Consider the following 16,921-nt stretch of genomic DNA (forward strand, 5'->3'; position numbering starts at 1 on the left):
ACGCTAAAGTAAGTATAACAAATTGCATCATTATTTTATACTAAAATATTTTATCAATTCCTACAAAATGTATAACGTTATACATAAAAGAATATTTACTTGATACAATATTAAAGCTACTTCAAAGGAGTATTTATTGGAATTTCAATTTGTGTGCTAATTTCCCTAAGACTTTCGTTTAGCGGATATCTCTAAGGTACGACATTCCATGGTACAAACGAACCCGGTTCCGGCTTTGGTATCTGAAACAAACACATGACATATTAGTATTTTTCATAATAAAAAAAACTTCAATATACTTGATGAGATTTATGAAAATTATATCTGTTTTATAATTATTATCTGTTTTTGTAACAGATAATCGTTGTATTTAGTATTGTCTTTTGTTAACATAGCTTTTACAGATTAAGAAAACACTTTTAAACGGATTGAAGCTATGTATTATTTTTATAAAATAATAATCAATCCGTTTAAAAAGTTTTTTCTTAATCGTTGTATTTTTTAAAATAAACAGAGTAATAGTTATCACAAATTTCATAATTCGTGTGATAAATGCTATCAATGGCTTATCATTTGTCAAACAGTGTTTTTAGTTCTCTATATTATATAGTATATTAGTCTATATTATATTTTTCATGAGCCTTACCTTTTTGGTGATATGATCTTCGCACGCCATACGTATCCGAGCGGAGGTGGCTGGTGCCTCCAAATAAAAATCGAGTGGCACTCCAGCATCAGCTCTAGCAGCTCTGATGGCTTGTTTTATCGCAAAGAAAATTGAACTTGCCAAAAAGAGTGGTGGCTCGCCTACCGCCTGAAATAGAATACTGAGATTGAAGAATGCACAAAAATATTTAAAAATGTGTACTAAGGGAAGCAAGAGTAAAGTGTATCAAAATACAGGGTTAATGTTTTAACAGTGAAACTTAAAGAACAAATAGTCACATTCAACCAGTACCGTAACAGTAATAAATACCTTTGACGAATAAACGGCTCGTAAGTTTGGAGCTCCTTTTAGTAACGACACGTTGAATTCTTGCGGTATATCTCCAAAGCCAGGAATTTTGTAAGCGCCAGGCCCACGTGAATATAGAGTTCCCGTCGGAGAATATATAAGCTCCTCTATCGTAAAGAGACCATAGCCTTGCATAAAACCACCCTCAATTTGTCCTATATCAATCGCTGGATTGATACTTTCTCCTAAATCCATTACGATATCTGTCCTTAACACTTGGTGATCACCACTGAGACAGTCAATCTCTACCTCGCTACAGGCAGCGCCAAAAGTGAAATAATTGAAGGCCTTGCCTTCATTTTTCGCGAAATTATATCCAAGCTCAGGTGTAGCGTAGAAACCTGTAGCGGATAAGCTAACTCTATCAAAGTACGCTGCTGACACCCAACTTTCCCACGTTCCTTCTGGATTCTTCTTTTTGTAAGGTTCCAATCTTTTTACGAGAGTCTCACATGCCTGAAGAACCGCCATTCCGTTTAAGTCTGAGCCAGCACTTGCGGCGGTTGCGGAAGTATTAGGAACTTTATCCGTTGATGTGTCACTTATGTATATTTTGGACATGTCTACCCCAAGAGCTCGTGATGCCACTTGGATCATCTTTGTATGAAGCCCTTGTCCCATCTCCGTACCACCGTGGGATAAAAGCACAGACCCGTCCATGTAAATGATCACTAACGCACCAGCTTGATTTAAGAATTTCTCCGTAAACGCAATTCCAAACTTTGTAGGAACAATCGCTATCCCACGCTTGCGCCATCTGTTTTGCCTGTAAGAAAGTTTATTATCGTTATTAAATAATTACAATTTTATCGGATCAAAACTCATGTATCTTAAAAAAATATTAGTATATAAAAACAAATAGTAAAACACCTACTTATTGAAGTTTTCTATAGCAGTTCTCCTTTCAGCTATGTTGCTCTTTTCCACGCATTCGTCCCAACATCTTTGCAGGGTACAGTAAGTAAGGGTTTGTTGATAATGCGTAATATGATTTTCTTGATAAAGATTAATTCTTCTTATGTCATCTGGGTTTCTTCCAAGTCTGTATGCTATATCTGATATCATACACTCTGCGCCAAACATTCCCTGTGGTCCACCAAATCCACGGAAGGCGGTATTGGATGGCAAATTAGTTTTACAAACATATCCATTTACTTCACAGTTGGGTATATAATACGCATTTTCATAGTGAAATAGAGCTCTATCTAGAACCTGAAATGATATATCTATTATAGACAAATTGTCTTATGATTAATAACTTAGTATATTTATAATGAGTTCTTTTGTTTTATGAGGTTTTTCTGTGTAGACTTATTGATTGTAAACATTGGTATTATTTGTGCACGCCTCCGCACCTATTGCACAGGATACACATAGACGCAAAATTTATAACTTCTTCTATCATGTTTTTTGTTGTGTGTCATTGTTAGCAACTATTAATAAATGAATTTGTTATCAAATGATATACTTACAGGGCCAGATAAATCTAGAGAATAGCCTCCATTGTTGTAAATGTCTACTTTAGCTCCCATAATTTTACCTTCCTTTGTAACAGCGACTTTGTATTTAATTAGGAAGGGATGTCTCGTGCCTGTCATTAGCATATCTTCATCACGGTCTAACATACATCGCACCGGTTTTTGCAGTTTATGAGCCGCAAAAGCAACAGGTAGTGCAATTAGCATCCCTCTCGCTTCTTTACCACCGAAGCCACCTCCCATGCGTTTCACTTTTGCTACAATTCGATTCATGGGCACATGCAGTACGTGGCTTGCTAGTTTCTGAAACAATTAAAAATATCATTAATATGAAATTTCATTCAAATTTACGGTAAATGAAAATAAAGCGTAAGTAAACGAATAATTACCGAAATTTCTGTGGGATGCTGGCTGGAACAAAATATCTCGAGTTCATCGTCTTCTTTCTTTGGAATGGCAAATGCTGCATTAGTTTCTAAGTAAAAATGTTCTTGTCCGCCCATTCGCCCTTCACCTTCAATTACAATATTATTTGGATCTTCAAATGTCGCCAATACATTACCATTCTTAATCCCTTTGGGATATTGCTTATAAAAACTATTTTCTTTAATGGCATCCTCAATGGTAACAATAATAGGATGAATTTCTTCATATTCAATTTTAACCTTTCGCGCTGCGGACTGTGCGGTCTGTTGATCTTGTGCCACAATTACACCAACTGTTTGTCCTTGACTAGTGACTGTCTCACTTATGAATAACTCCTCGTCATGAAATATCGCACCAATAGCATTTTGTTCCGGTGTTAAATCCTTCGCCGAAAAGAAAGCTATTACTCCTGGTTGCTTTAGAGCTTCTTGAGCGTCCACTGATACAAGTTTAGCGTGAGCTTTAGTGCTTAGTACAAATGCCAAGTATAATTCATCTTCGATCATCGGCATATCGTCACAATAAATAGCTTCGCCGGTAGTTTGTTTAAACGCTGATGTATGTTGGATCGGTCTTCCAACTGCATCACTTTTCAATTGTTTATCGCCAACTAATTCAAAATATTGTGCACTTCTGGGTAAGGAGCCATGAAATTGCTCCGCACCACTACTATGGTATGGGACAATAAGATCTTCATGAACGTAATCGCTAGACATTTCTTTGCTGATAGCTAGATAGGCTTTTAGGAATAGACTTAATGTTAATGCTCGCCTAAACATTACGTTGCCGCCTGGAACCGATGGATGTAACGGCAATTCTTCTAACATTTCCTTGTAAGCCTTATCTAGCATCTGTTCATTCCATTTTAGGCCTTCAAGGACCTGGCCAGTTTTTGTTGCGAGTTTCGTAACTGGAGCCATACCACCAAATCCTATGTTTATGCTACGAATTTTGTCAGTAAAATCTTCAAATATTACATTTATGGCAGCGGTTACAATAGAAATATCATCCTCACGACGCTTAGCTTGCTTATAAGCTTTTACATATTGAAAACGAGATGAGAAAGGAATTTCGATTGATAGCAGTATCTCGTCGGGCTTGACAACGTTTCGTCTATAACTTGTGAAGAAATTCTCATCCATTAAAACTGATCGATGTCCTCCTTTTGAACTTAATAAATTAAGCTTGACTTTTAATGCCATCAATATAGGATTTAAGTCAGATATAGGGCTACCAGTCATTATATTTCCTCCTATCGAGGCAACATTTCGTATTTGTTTGCCAGCAAACCAATTTAACATATCAATGATCGTGATAAATGTTCTTGTTTTAAAACTTGGCAAAACTTCAATATATTTCTTAAGAGAATGTTCTAAGTCCATTAGAGTGACGGATGCTCCAACTACTACTCCATTATCAAACTCCTTAACGGAATTTAATTCAGGGATTGAGGTTGGCATTATAACTACTGGATACACGCAATGTTTAAACTTAACCTCTACACCGACTTCAGTATTACCAACAACTATTTTTGCATCAGGATATTTTTCTTTTAACGTTAAGACTGTATCAACCGTTGTTGGTCGATACCAAGTTGTTTTACTACCTCGGAAAATTAAGTATTGTTCATCATATTGTGAAGATAGTTTCAATTCTGGTGGGAAAATAGGCTCTTGGCTTTGGTCATATGGTAGAAATGAGGATCTATCAAAAATATGTTCTGTTTCGCTATCATCAGTCTTATTCTTACAGCAATCTTTTCCTAATGCGCAGACGCCATTGGTTTTACCGTTACTGGGTTCATTGCCAATTCTTTTTGTTTCCCAATCTTCTAGGAAGGTTTTATAACCCTCAATAATAGCGCGGTAACCCGTACATCGACACAAGTTGCCTTGAAAAGCGACTTCCATATCGGAGTATGATATTTTAGTATGCGTTCGAAGTAGCGTGTACATTGACATAACGATTCCTGGTGTACAAAATCCACATTGTGAACCGTGTGCTTTTGCAATTCTTTCTTGAACTGGATGAAGTTTTGTTCTCGTTGAGCCAATACCTTCAACTGTTGTGACAGCTAAACCATGCATCGCGCACACAGGGGCTAAACACGCGTTGATTGCTAAATGACTGAATTATGAATTAAGGAAATATATGGTCCAATTTAAAACATAAGTACGTTGGAACTGCCTGATAAAATTTGTAGCTTATACATGTGTTGTAAAAAATACGTGTCTACTTATGCTTAGCTCAAATAAAAGAACAAAATAACGAATAGAAAAATTATCTAAGCCTGTTTATCTATTTATTACAAATAGTTCATTAGATAACTTGCTATCCGAACTAAGCTTTTCGCCATTCGCAACAAAATATTACCAACAAAAATATAACTTTGTCAACAGTTAGTTTTCTAAAAATAATTTATAACCTATGGATGTTGAGTATTGGTATCAATTAAACAAGTGCAACTAAAGACTTTTCACTTTTAAATGACAAAGGATACACAACTTTCTTTTCCTTCCACTGATACTTGGAAATCATAACAGTGCACGCTCCACACCCACCCTCCGCGCAGCCTAATTTTGTACCAGTCAGGCGTAACTTTTTTCTTAAATACCACAGAAGCGTCCATTCTGGATCTGGAGTCGGTTCAACTACCTGTTGAATTAGAAAAAATATTGGGTAAATCTCATAAATTCTACATATAGAAACATTGCTAGCCTGTAAACATTATTACTTAAATACAAATAATAATAATTAAAAGTTGTACAACACTACATTTTAAAAGTTTGATCTTGTAGGTAGACCTTTAATGCTGGCAGCATTTCTTGATTGTTTTGCGGAAAGCACCAGCTCTGGCGTCACCGGTACTATATCAGATAGTATCTAATTTTTAATCGTAATGGGATATTATTCGTGTGCTTAAACCAATATTATCTAATAAAAATCAATAAGATGTAATCAGTCTTGCTTTGACAGACATCTAGTATGTCTGTCAAAGCGCTATTATTAAATCTTAATTTAGTACGTATTAATCAGGCTGCAGTGAATCTACTAAGAGGCAGAAGTTTACGCGTTTGGTGATAACCGTATGTTTTAAAACTAGTTTTGTCTTAATAACTGTGTATAACATGTATTTTTGCACTTCTTGCCTATCTTATGTAATTTAATACATTTTTTTTCTTTACTCACAGTGGTTGCCTGGAAGAGATCGCTCGAAAGCTATAAGGCCGCCAGTTGCCCTCCTTTTGATTTAATTATGTCCAATTTTTTTTTTATTGTAATGTAGCGAAGTGTTAAGAAATAAATAAACGACTTATAGCCTTAGGATTTAGTATGAGATTTGACATATAAGAGTCTTACAAAGCGGTAAATCTTGATTCCAAGAGTAGGATTCAAAAACGAAAGAGGATTTACCGCGAACTGTCTGCCGTGTATCAGTCTCGTTTCTAAATATCACCCTTAATCTCGCCCGAAGGATTGTATAATCGATTGCATATTTGTGGCGTATATTAAAACTGGGTTACAATTTTATACGTGAATTACCTTACAGATCTTATTGATATATATTCATATTGTTAGTTGCAAATATTGTATAGGAGAAATTAAAGAAATTATTATTTCATCGGATTCATAATAAGGTTATTGTCATATTTGATATTTTCCAATCCATTACCGGCAACTGAGTCAACAGGTCTTGTAAAGATTCACTTAATTTGCAATTAATTGATATTCACAATTTCAAAGCAAAAGCGATTATAGGATACAATTAATTAGTATGCGGCAAACATGCACGTCAATGAAGTGCTACAAAACGTGTTGCAAAAAGTATAATGATTTCAATAATAAAAAGTGGATTGACCACATTTAATGAATAAAAACTAATTGCGCATGTATGGGTACGGTAGTATTCCTTCTCTAGGCTATTTTTACCTTTTAACAATCTTACATACAAATTTAATATTACATACCTCGGTTGGCACTATGCACTAAAAAATTTTGCCATCGTAACAAAAGTCATGATTACTTAATTATTGTTAAATTTTCAAATTTCCCGCGCAATTTCCTTATTTTTTTTTCTTTCATAAGAAACTTCAACTTACAATTACAAACACAACAAAAAAATAAATAGCGAAATCGGTCCAGCCGTTCACGCGTGATACCGTGACCAAGGGAAATAGGTATTCATTTTATAAATATATATAGATATGACGTAATTGCACAGATCAACTCGTACCTACTCTTTGGATAGAAACAGTTCATTTAATTGTTTATTGCGCTGCATGATGTCAAATCTTAAAATGACATTACTCTATATAAATTTATAATTGGCCCTTGGCCTGACGTTAAACCTCATTGCTACTTCCTCACTTGTCCCAATATAGAATACTGGTTTGGTAAGATGTCGCGTTAATACCGCAAGGGTTGCCGCTTTATTTTTAAATAGAAGTTCTATCTCACGAAACAATGCAACATAAGATGAAATTAAGTTTTACCAAAAATGATAAGCGAGGCCGCCGTGTTACCGGGAAATCAATTTACAGACCCTCACGCCGGGGCAACTTGTTAAAGTGATGAGAGGAGTTCAGGATTGGTCTGTGAGGTGCAATGGATACCGCACTAAAACCCAAAAGCCCCGTCTGCTCGCTTTGAAGGCACGGTAATGCTTTTGACACATTTAGTTGTCTATGCTATTAAATAGGCTGGCCGACTTGTTGAACAGAAGAGAAAATAATTGTGTGGACACGAACATAACCTAACATAAATGTAACGTAATGATATTAAATTTTTTATCATATATTAGTTTTTGTAAACCTAAAATTTCAACCATTTTAGATTTACAAAAACTAAAATATCTCTCTTTGTGTTAAAATCACATTATTAAATATACATAACCGCCACCTATATAGTTTGCAACCCTACTGTTAGATAGAACTCAATAAGGACGTAACCTTACACTACTAAATACTGCCTACAGAATCGAAATTTCTCTGCATATTTCAATTAATAATAATACATTTATTTCGAACATAAAAATTGATAGAACTGGTAGTATTTTTACCGATTAAATTTTCTTAAACCTATGGATAGCCTCATCCAGTGGCATAAATAATATAACGGCACAATAACAATAGTAATCTAATTTCATTTTATATTAACTTTTTATACAGAGCTGGGCTGACGTGGCCACAATCCCACCTGATGTTAACTGAGATGTGGCCTTTTGGAAGTCACTCCTGTCCAGAAGATGCATTTTTAACGGCATTATCTGGACTTAAATGAGAGTGTGCTGGAAAAACTAATCTACTCTCTACTTATCTTCTATATATCTATTCTGTATCACCAATATAAAGGTGTATTTACAGCGTGTAAGAGATGGAACATCAACCTATCAATCAAAAATGACCTTGGCTATTGTCGAATTACTTAAACAAAGCAATAAAGTTACCCATAGTGAGGGAAAAAATTTGCCTATAATTAATTAATTGTATTAAGCTTTGATCTATATGATATATTTGATGTATACAATATATAACTCAAGCTTGTAATTCGTCCATTACCTCGAAATATGTAATCGATTATCAATTTTTCCACCGCATTTTTTGTGTACTAATAAAATTAAACGGTGCGTAAAGCAGAACGGTTATAAAGGCCTCACATCACTAATTAAATTACCGATTAATAACAAAATTTCGACTAAATTAGGTATGTATTACAAACATATATAGGTAAGGTACATGTATATGTTTAATTGTTTACTGTTTGTTGCTGGCACTTTTAAGAGGAAAACATTCTTTTGATGACTATAATACCAAGAATTATAAATGCTTTGTAAAATGTTTAAAAAATAAATAAATCAATGGCGTTACAACATTTTTAGGTCTGGGCCTCAGATTTCTGTATCTGTTTCATGATCATTTGTTAATCGAATAGGCAAGTAGGTGATCAACCTTCTGTGCCTGACGCACGTCGGCGACTTTTTGGGTCTAAAGGCAAGCCGGTTTCCTCACGATGTTTTCCTTCACCGTCGAGCTAATGTTAAATGCGCACATTGAAAGAAAATCGATTGGTGCACGGCCGGGGATCGAACCTACGACCTCAGGGATAAGAGTCGCACGCTGAAGTCAGTAGGCCAACACTGCCCTTTAAATGTTTATCATGATAAAATAGGGACTTAAACCAAATTAAATTTTTCCTTGTTTACAAAAACATTTGGAATACAAGACTCGTGTAATACATTATAAAGGCATCATTTATTTTATTTAACCTCAATTAAAATATCATGAACTGATTTAATAATACAGATCATATCTAAAAGTATTACATTTTATATTATCCTAAATAGTCTTCGCGTGTGTCAATATGTTTATCGTGATCTTTCGACATTTTATTTTCGAAAATATCTTTATTTTTAATGTTTCTTAATGTTTCGGCAATGTTTACTTTTTTTGGGTTCGTGATAACGGCGGACTCTATTTTTACCCATCTTATATAAAAGTTTTTGCGACCCATCTACCATTATTATCATTTGCGTTTACAAAATTAATTGAAGTAAATACGAAGTCATACTTTGTAGATAAAACTGTAATAAACAAACCATTAGATAGTCTATAAGTTCAAACTATCAGGGCTATTAAGCCCACGTTACTAACATTGTAGCAAGATTATACGACATCCATCAAAATTTGTTATAACGACATCTAAGGGACTAATCATATTTGGACGTAAAAACCAATATTCGTAACAGCCGATGACGTTTTTATTAAAAACCCAATACAATAGAATTCAGCCGGGACCTTTGATTTTAGTCAATAGAACCGGTTTTTTTATATTCTAAACGATGTGGTCGTAAACGGTTTTGACTTAGTTCATAATATCCTTACTATTGTATAAAAAAAAACTTTAAACAAATATCCCCTTAATACATTACGACAGTGTCGTACAAAGACACGTGTTATTTTTGACCAAGAATCGTTGCAGGGACGTGAAATAAGACGATACTTTTTATTCTACATATATTATGAATTGTTCCTTAATGCACTACACGATTTACGTCGTAAAATGTAGTCGAATAGAGCGGCGAGTATCTACCAATTGGTATTTGTGAAACAGGGAATAGGAATCTTGTTTAACTTGTTAATATCATACGTTATTATTTCACTGTGTTCAAACCTCCTTTTTATTTGATTTTAAGTATTCGTACAGGTTATAATACTTTACACAATATATTATTAGTTATTATGAAACGTAATACTTTAAAAGAAAATAATAGACAAAAGTACAGATTTGCTTATTTTTTAATAAATGACGTTTATCGTAAGAGGATCCATATATCGGAATTCTATACTTACCACCAAAATGCTAATTATATTCAACTATTCTATTCCGATGTGTTTCGACACACATCGGAAACATGTTGAGATAACATTTAAAACTTATCGCGCCATTTAAATAAATTTAATAATAAATATTAAAATTAAAACCAACCTTTTTTCCATTAACATAAAAAACTAATTCCGTGGAAACTTCACCGGTATCTTCGTCTACATTTAATTGACCCATGTCTGAAGACGTACTATCTCACACGCGAGTCACAACAACACTGACTTCAAATTTCAATTCGGAGTCGACATTCCCATCGCGCAATAATAATCAGACTTTCAATGATATATAACTCGTAAACATAATCATCAGTTATCGTATAGGTGACTGTTATCATATGTTCTTAAATGTCGTCAGATAACTGATGGAAATCTAGAACAAATAATCTAGAATAATAAAATTAAAATAAATCAGCAACAACCTTTTTAGGTCTGGGTCTTAGATTTCTGTATCTGTTTCATGATCATTTGTTAATCTAATAGGCCAGTAGGTGATCATCTGTGCCTGACGCACTTCTACTTAGACCCACTAAGGTAAACCGGTTTCCTCACGATGTTTTCCTTCACCGTTCGAGCGAATGTTAAATGCGCCTAAAGAACGAAAGTCCCTTGCACAGTTGAGGATTGAATCTACGACCTCAGGGATGAAGGTCGCACGCTGAAGCCGCTAAGCCAATTGCTCAACAAATTATCTAGAATAATAGAGTTTTAAAACAAATATGTTTCAAAATAGGACATGTTTTGTCAATGTTGAATTATTGCTTCTTCGTCCAGTCCGTCGTTGTAGTTTATAGCATATTAATGCGGCCCACGATCTATTTTAATTGACATACGGAAGTCAGTTCGAGCTAAATGTCTTTTCTGAATCTCGCTCCTAAGCCTCCTCCTCCTTATTTTCCGCACTGCGGCTGCCCCAGCTTTTTTGCTTGTCCGAGAGAGAAGGGAAGGAGCTAACGTGTCCAAACAAGTAGCATCCCATACTAAAGCCGACCCATCTTCCAAATTAACCTTAGTTCTAGACATAGAACATACGGGGTCCATTTTGTATACAAGAACTTCTTGTATATAAAATACAAAGTAAAACAATATGAGAAGATGAATTTATTTTTATTTATCTACGTAGCATTACCTAAGAGCAAGTTCTGAGTCAACCCCATATATGGGAATATTAAGATCATTGCCAATGACATGTTCAGCAATTATCTAGGTAGTTGTGGATAAATGAAAGATTCCATTAGTTTATATCTTATTTGTAATATCCGAAAGCTTATTCTTCACTGTCTTTTTTTGTCTCTTGCATTGGTATGTTAAATATATGGTTTGTTAAACCCAAAGTCCTGTTATCGAATTTTTCAAATTACGGCTCCACTTTTAAACAGCTCCAAAAAAAATTTCTAGACATTTTCATCACTCCATAATGTGCCATGCAATAATGGGGAGGCACATGCTCTGTAACCCGTTATAAATGAAACATCATGGTTTGTGAATTCAGTTAAGGATGGTAAAAACCTGATAATTACATGCATGATGTAAATGATATTGTCTCAGATCCCAGTGGTTAACATAAGGTTAATTTATCAGTTTTTTTAAGGGCTCAAAGCTATGCGCCTTCTTAACATTACTTGGGGTACTACATACAAGTTGGAAAGTAAAAAAATTTGCTGTTTTAAGGTGAAGTGGAGACGTGATTCGACAAATTTACCCGATTTTGCTGCGTTAAGCGCCTTATAACCACAGAATTCTGTCTTCAATAAATGTGTGACATAAAATGTATTTTTTTTAAATTGTCCAATAACAAATATTTGTATTACAATATCTTCCAAATCTAAAGGAAGATCCATCAATATAGTGTTGGAATAGTTTTATAGGTGTGATAGAAACTTGAAAATTGTTATCGGTTAGTCGCTCTGATTCCTACAAACCGGTGATACTACAAATACCACTGGAATTAAACATGAATAAATATAATATTATAATAAGCTATTGAATAACACTAGTTAAGAAGAACAATTATATAAATTAATATCTATTTCCAACTATACAGTACAATATTCTTAACCTACATATTAATAATAATAATTATCATGAAAAATTGATAAATGCTAATCTAAAACAAATTTAAAATATTTGGTCTGGTAGTGTATCTTTAATACTGGGAATTTCCTCGCCGTATTGCGATACAGATACCGGCAAACATCTTGAACAATAGTCCTTGCCTGCACAGAAGCGATTTTTAGGTATCACTGGAAGGGGGGCGGCGTGTCGGTCGCTTATTATCTACTTATTCGAACGATCTACGAACTTGAATCTTTAATTATTAGCGCCTCCATTTGAGGAAGCGGGAAACAAAATCAAAGTTAAAAGAAAGACTTATATTTGAGCCGTTTATTATTTTCCGCCTGCTTTGCGGCCGCGCCAGCTTTTGTGATTGTTCTAGAGAGGAGTCGGGGCTAACGGGTTAGCATTCCATACCAAAGCCCGTCCCATCCTCAAGGGATCAAAGATATCCCATCTGGCCTCTTGCCATTCAAGAGAGCAGCGTGGCCAGAAAAAAGCGACCAGCACTATGTAGCAATTAAGGCCATGGTGTCCAAATATATACTCAAAGCCATAGAGACAATTATGGGGAGTATATATGGGCACTCCTAAGCGGAAGCTATAACAATGTGAAGTGATTCAGGACCCAAAAGAATGCCAGTCTTTGGCAATGGATAGGCATTAAGCCAATGACCGGCTTCTCTAGACACCATTACCACCATTATCTTGATCTGTCTATTAATTGAGGTGTGGCTTTGGTATTTAGATAAAATAATGATTATATTTATTTCAACAATGTGTAAAAATGTTTGATGTGTATACATTTCTGGGATTGTCACATAAGAACTTGATACACAGTTTAAATTATATATTTATATACAAATATTATAGAGGAAAGATTTTGTAACAAATCAACTAGACACTATTGGACAGATTTCAACTTTAAATAAGATAGCTATATTAGCTATATTATCCCAGTAACTTAGGCTATATCAATTTTCAAAATATGAAATGTGCAACCGTGCGAAGCCTGGACAGACCGCTAATCATTAAAATTTAATCTAGTGCTAGTTACATGCTTTTACACATGAAAAATATTTTTTATCGCAAAATTGTTATATAGTTAATACAACCTCAAGTTTTGATTTTTATAAAATTAATTTAAACTTAAAACTTGATACTAGATTGTAGCGTTAGTAAGGTCAGTGTCCGTTGTCCGCCTCCAATAGATACACCTGAGAGACGATATGCTAAATTCTTTTTTTAGCAACATCAAAATAATTCTTATTCGGTTGGATTTTTATAATATACATAGTTAAATATCGCTATCTATATACTGATTTAAATCCTTTTACTAACATTCAACTCGTGTTTATCGGCATATAATTCCTTAAAAATAAAATCACCGTTTCTGCATAGACATGATATCTCACGAACTCCTTGAGACATACAATCTGTCCGTGAAAATATCATGTGCTTTTTCTTATTATGCGTTTTTTGTTAACATTATATGAGTAAACAGATATCTGTAGATATTATCTAGTGGTTTTATAATGAACTTGATCGTATTATTTTACAGATGCGTGGCCGACCTTTATGCTAAAAGAAACCTTGAAAGTCTTTGTTTTTCCTGAATTATGAATAATAAAAAAAATCAATAAAATATCAATCTTGCTAAATTATCCTAATTATATAAATGTTGTTGAATTTGTTATTTCTATTATTCTTCTAATTAGGCGTTAAAGTACATTGATATTTCATTATAATTGAATGCTTATCAACGATAATTATCATTGAAGTGTTAGTGATTCAATGTATCTCCAATTGTAAGATTCTTCTATAGTTCTATGAAATGTGCCGCGTTTTTAACAAACTCTTCTCGGTGGGAAGCGTCCTGCATTCTCGCTTATCGGAGCATCATTATCGTCATTGACGGAGCACGTTCCGACCTCAAACTCGTGGACAGTGAGGTCCCACAAGACTGTGATTAATCCCTTGCATTGTTCTCTCTGCATTCTCTACGGCATTAGCCATGGAGAATGTTCAGAGTTGTTCGGATTAACAACTGCAGCTAAGATTCTGCGTCGGTCGTCGAGGTAGAAAAAAACAGCGATGTTTTAATACATATGTGTGTTATAAATATTTAATTGCGTAACCGAGCAAGCTACGTAATTACTATTATTGTATAAGTCAATGATTGAACCCAATTATTTTAATGAAAAACTCGAAACAAAATTGCGCATATTTATTCCGACTGAGAAGGAAACGATCAACTAGAATAGTTGACTTTTAATTTAATCTAATTTAAAGCCTTTCTTTTCATTCTTCTAAAATTTTTGACAAAAATTGGTAGGGTCTCTCTGGATCTTCTCCACCTTTTAAAAGGTTTAAAAGAGTTCTACGGGTTAATACATGCAGCTGAGTTTCTTCATCGGACGTCAAGACAGAATACGAAATACCATCCGTATCACATCTACGTCCGTAGTTCCATAACTTAAGGCAGTTTTTCCCGGGAACCATGTGAAACCGGTTGGGTCCTTCAAGAAGAGAACGGTCTTTAAAGTCTGGCAACGCACTTCGCGAGCCTTCTGGCAATGTGACTATTCCTGGGTGGTATCACTTAACATCAGGTGAGCCTCCTGTACCTTTGCAACCTGTTATATAAAAAAATAATAATAATACTGAGATTCATATATTATTAACAGACATAATTTATTTATACATTATTATTTTTTTCTTTTTATTCACAATTAAAAAACCTGTTTTCTAGATTAAAGAGCACTGAAAATCTACGGTGCATTTATGGAGCAAATGATGTAAATCATTTAGCCTCATCAGTTACAGCTTACTAAAGTCAAATCTAAATACTAAATTTTATATAAAACGCTTGGTTTTTACTTCAATGCACGTGGATTGCGTGTATTTCGACAAAAAAATAACGATCGCTTCAACAATAAACGTTATATTTCAATCAATATACATAAATAATTATATACTTAAACGTTCCTCTGGAATTACACTACATATTGATGAACGATATCGAACAAATAAATTTATCAGAACAGACGACGCCAGTGAATTTATTTTATAATAAGGGAGATTTAGTTTACATGACCAACCTGACTAACAACGACAGTCCAACACATTTGCTGTAGGCCGAGTATGTAATAAGTAGCATTTTGTAATTTAATCCTGATTGCTCTTTAGCGAAACATGCATTCAATATAACGGTAATTCGATCTAATGAACGATGCAAACCAGTAATATTACACTAAACCCATATCAGCTAATTTCGATTCTCAAATAACTACAACAATTATTGAAGCTTAACGGAAAATTACCACCTACATGGCTTTGTGGTTAGTGCGTATAACATTTATTTTGAAAAAAAAATTCTAACTAAATCAACCATTTTTTTGTAATAGGAGGCAGTCACGTATGCTTGCCAAATATCGAAATTCAACAAAAAAATAAAGGAAAAAATTCTTGCATGAAAATAATAAGGCATACCAAAATTTGAAACATAAACAAGGTAATTGATGGATTAGAAAACGCTAAAATGTCATTTCACTAAAATGTAGGTGAACCGGACATGTGGCGCGTCTACGTGACAAGAGATGGAAGAAAACGGTGACCTCATAGGCAGGTCCACAGGGGAAAAAATGGAGGGTAGACCGGTATCAAAAACATAGCTGGCCCCAACAGCATTCAAGTAGCCCAATCTAGAGAGGACTGGCTTTCTAGCTTTCAGGCTGGAGGAGGATCTTTGAAGGAAGCCTACACCTACAAGGAGTTCTTTCAGAATGACGAATAATAGTTTAATAGTAGATAAAGGGTTAAGGGTTAATAACTAACACAAGCAAATTTAGGATCCAAATTTAATAACAAACAAAACTTATAATTAATTAATTAAATTAATAAATTTTATAAGCTGTAAGAAATAAAAGGCTTTTGTTTATTTACTTAATATGAGGCAAACGGACAGGAGGCTCGCCTGATGTTCAGTAATACCGCCGCATGGACTCTTACTTTGCCGGAAGGCAATTGGTACGCTATTTTCATGAACGACTCTCAGTCGAATTGGTTCGGAAAGCGGAACGCTCAACCAAAAAAAAGTCACACACGAAATAAAAAAACTAATATAAGAATATTTAATTCATTGGGAAAAACAAGTTACAGATTACACAATTAAAAAATTCACTAATTAATATAGACACTAAAAAATACAGACAAAAAAGACTTACCGTTAGCTAATCTAACCTACGTAATTCGTTCTGTAATACAGCGAATATTAGGTGCCGCTTTTTTTATGTTACTCCTGGCTACACGTGAAGTAACGGCGGACTATGTCGCCTTCTGCTGTACCCACTAGCCACAGATGTCCTTGACATGTTTCAATTTTATTAAATACATCGCAAGCGATTCTCGGCATACTCTAAGCTCGTTGTAGCCCACAGAACCAAGAATAGATGTTTCAAAAATATGCCTTGAGCCCGCACCATTATTATTTATTACATACTTATATAGTTTCATGGACAGCCCAAATTGCGGAATCATGCTCCAGATGACTTGACCAGCGCATCATA

At 34.5% G+C, this 16,921-nt stretch overlaps 1 protein-coding gene across 1 annotated transcript; it reads right to left on the minus strand.

Moving 5' to 3' along the window:
• Window positions 1-27: 27 nt before the first annotated feature.
• Window positions 28-10,537, minus strand: LOC123708311 (xanthine dehydrogenase). Its single transcript, XM_045658979.1, has 8 exons — window positions 10,405-10,537; window positions 5,420-5,574; window positions 2,883-5,046; window positions 2,488-2,796; window positions 1,890-2,227; window positions 977-1,781; window positions 647-814; window positions 28-242 (listed from the first exon to the last, which is right to left on the minus strand). Exons 1-8 carry the CDS (start codon window positions 10,477-10,479, stop codon window positions 192-194), a joined length of 4,065 nt encoding a protein of 1,354 aa, XP_045514935.1. The 5' UTR covers window positions 10,480-10,537; the 3' UTR covers window positions 28-191.
• Between the last annotated feature and the right edge of the window lie 6,384 nt (window positions 10,538-16,921).

This window comes from Pieris brassicae, chromosome 4, assembly GCF_905147105.1.
Source record: "Pieris brassicae chromosome 4, ilPieBrab1.1, whole genome shotgun sequence".
NCBI classification, from domain to species: Eukaryota; Metazoa; Arthropoda; class Insecta; order Lepidoptera; family Pieridae; genus Pieris; species Pieris brassicae.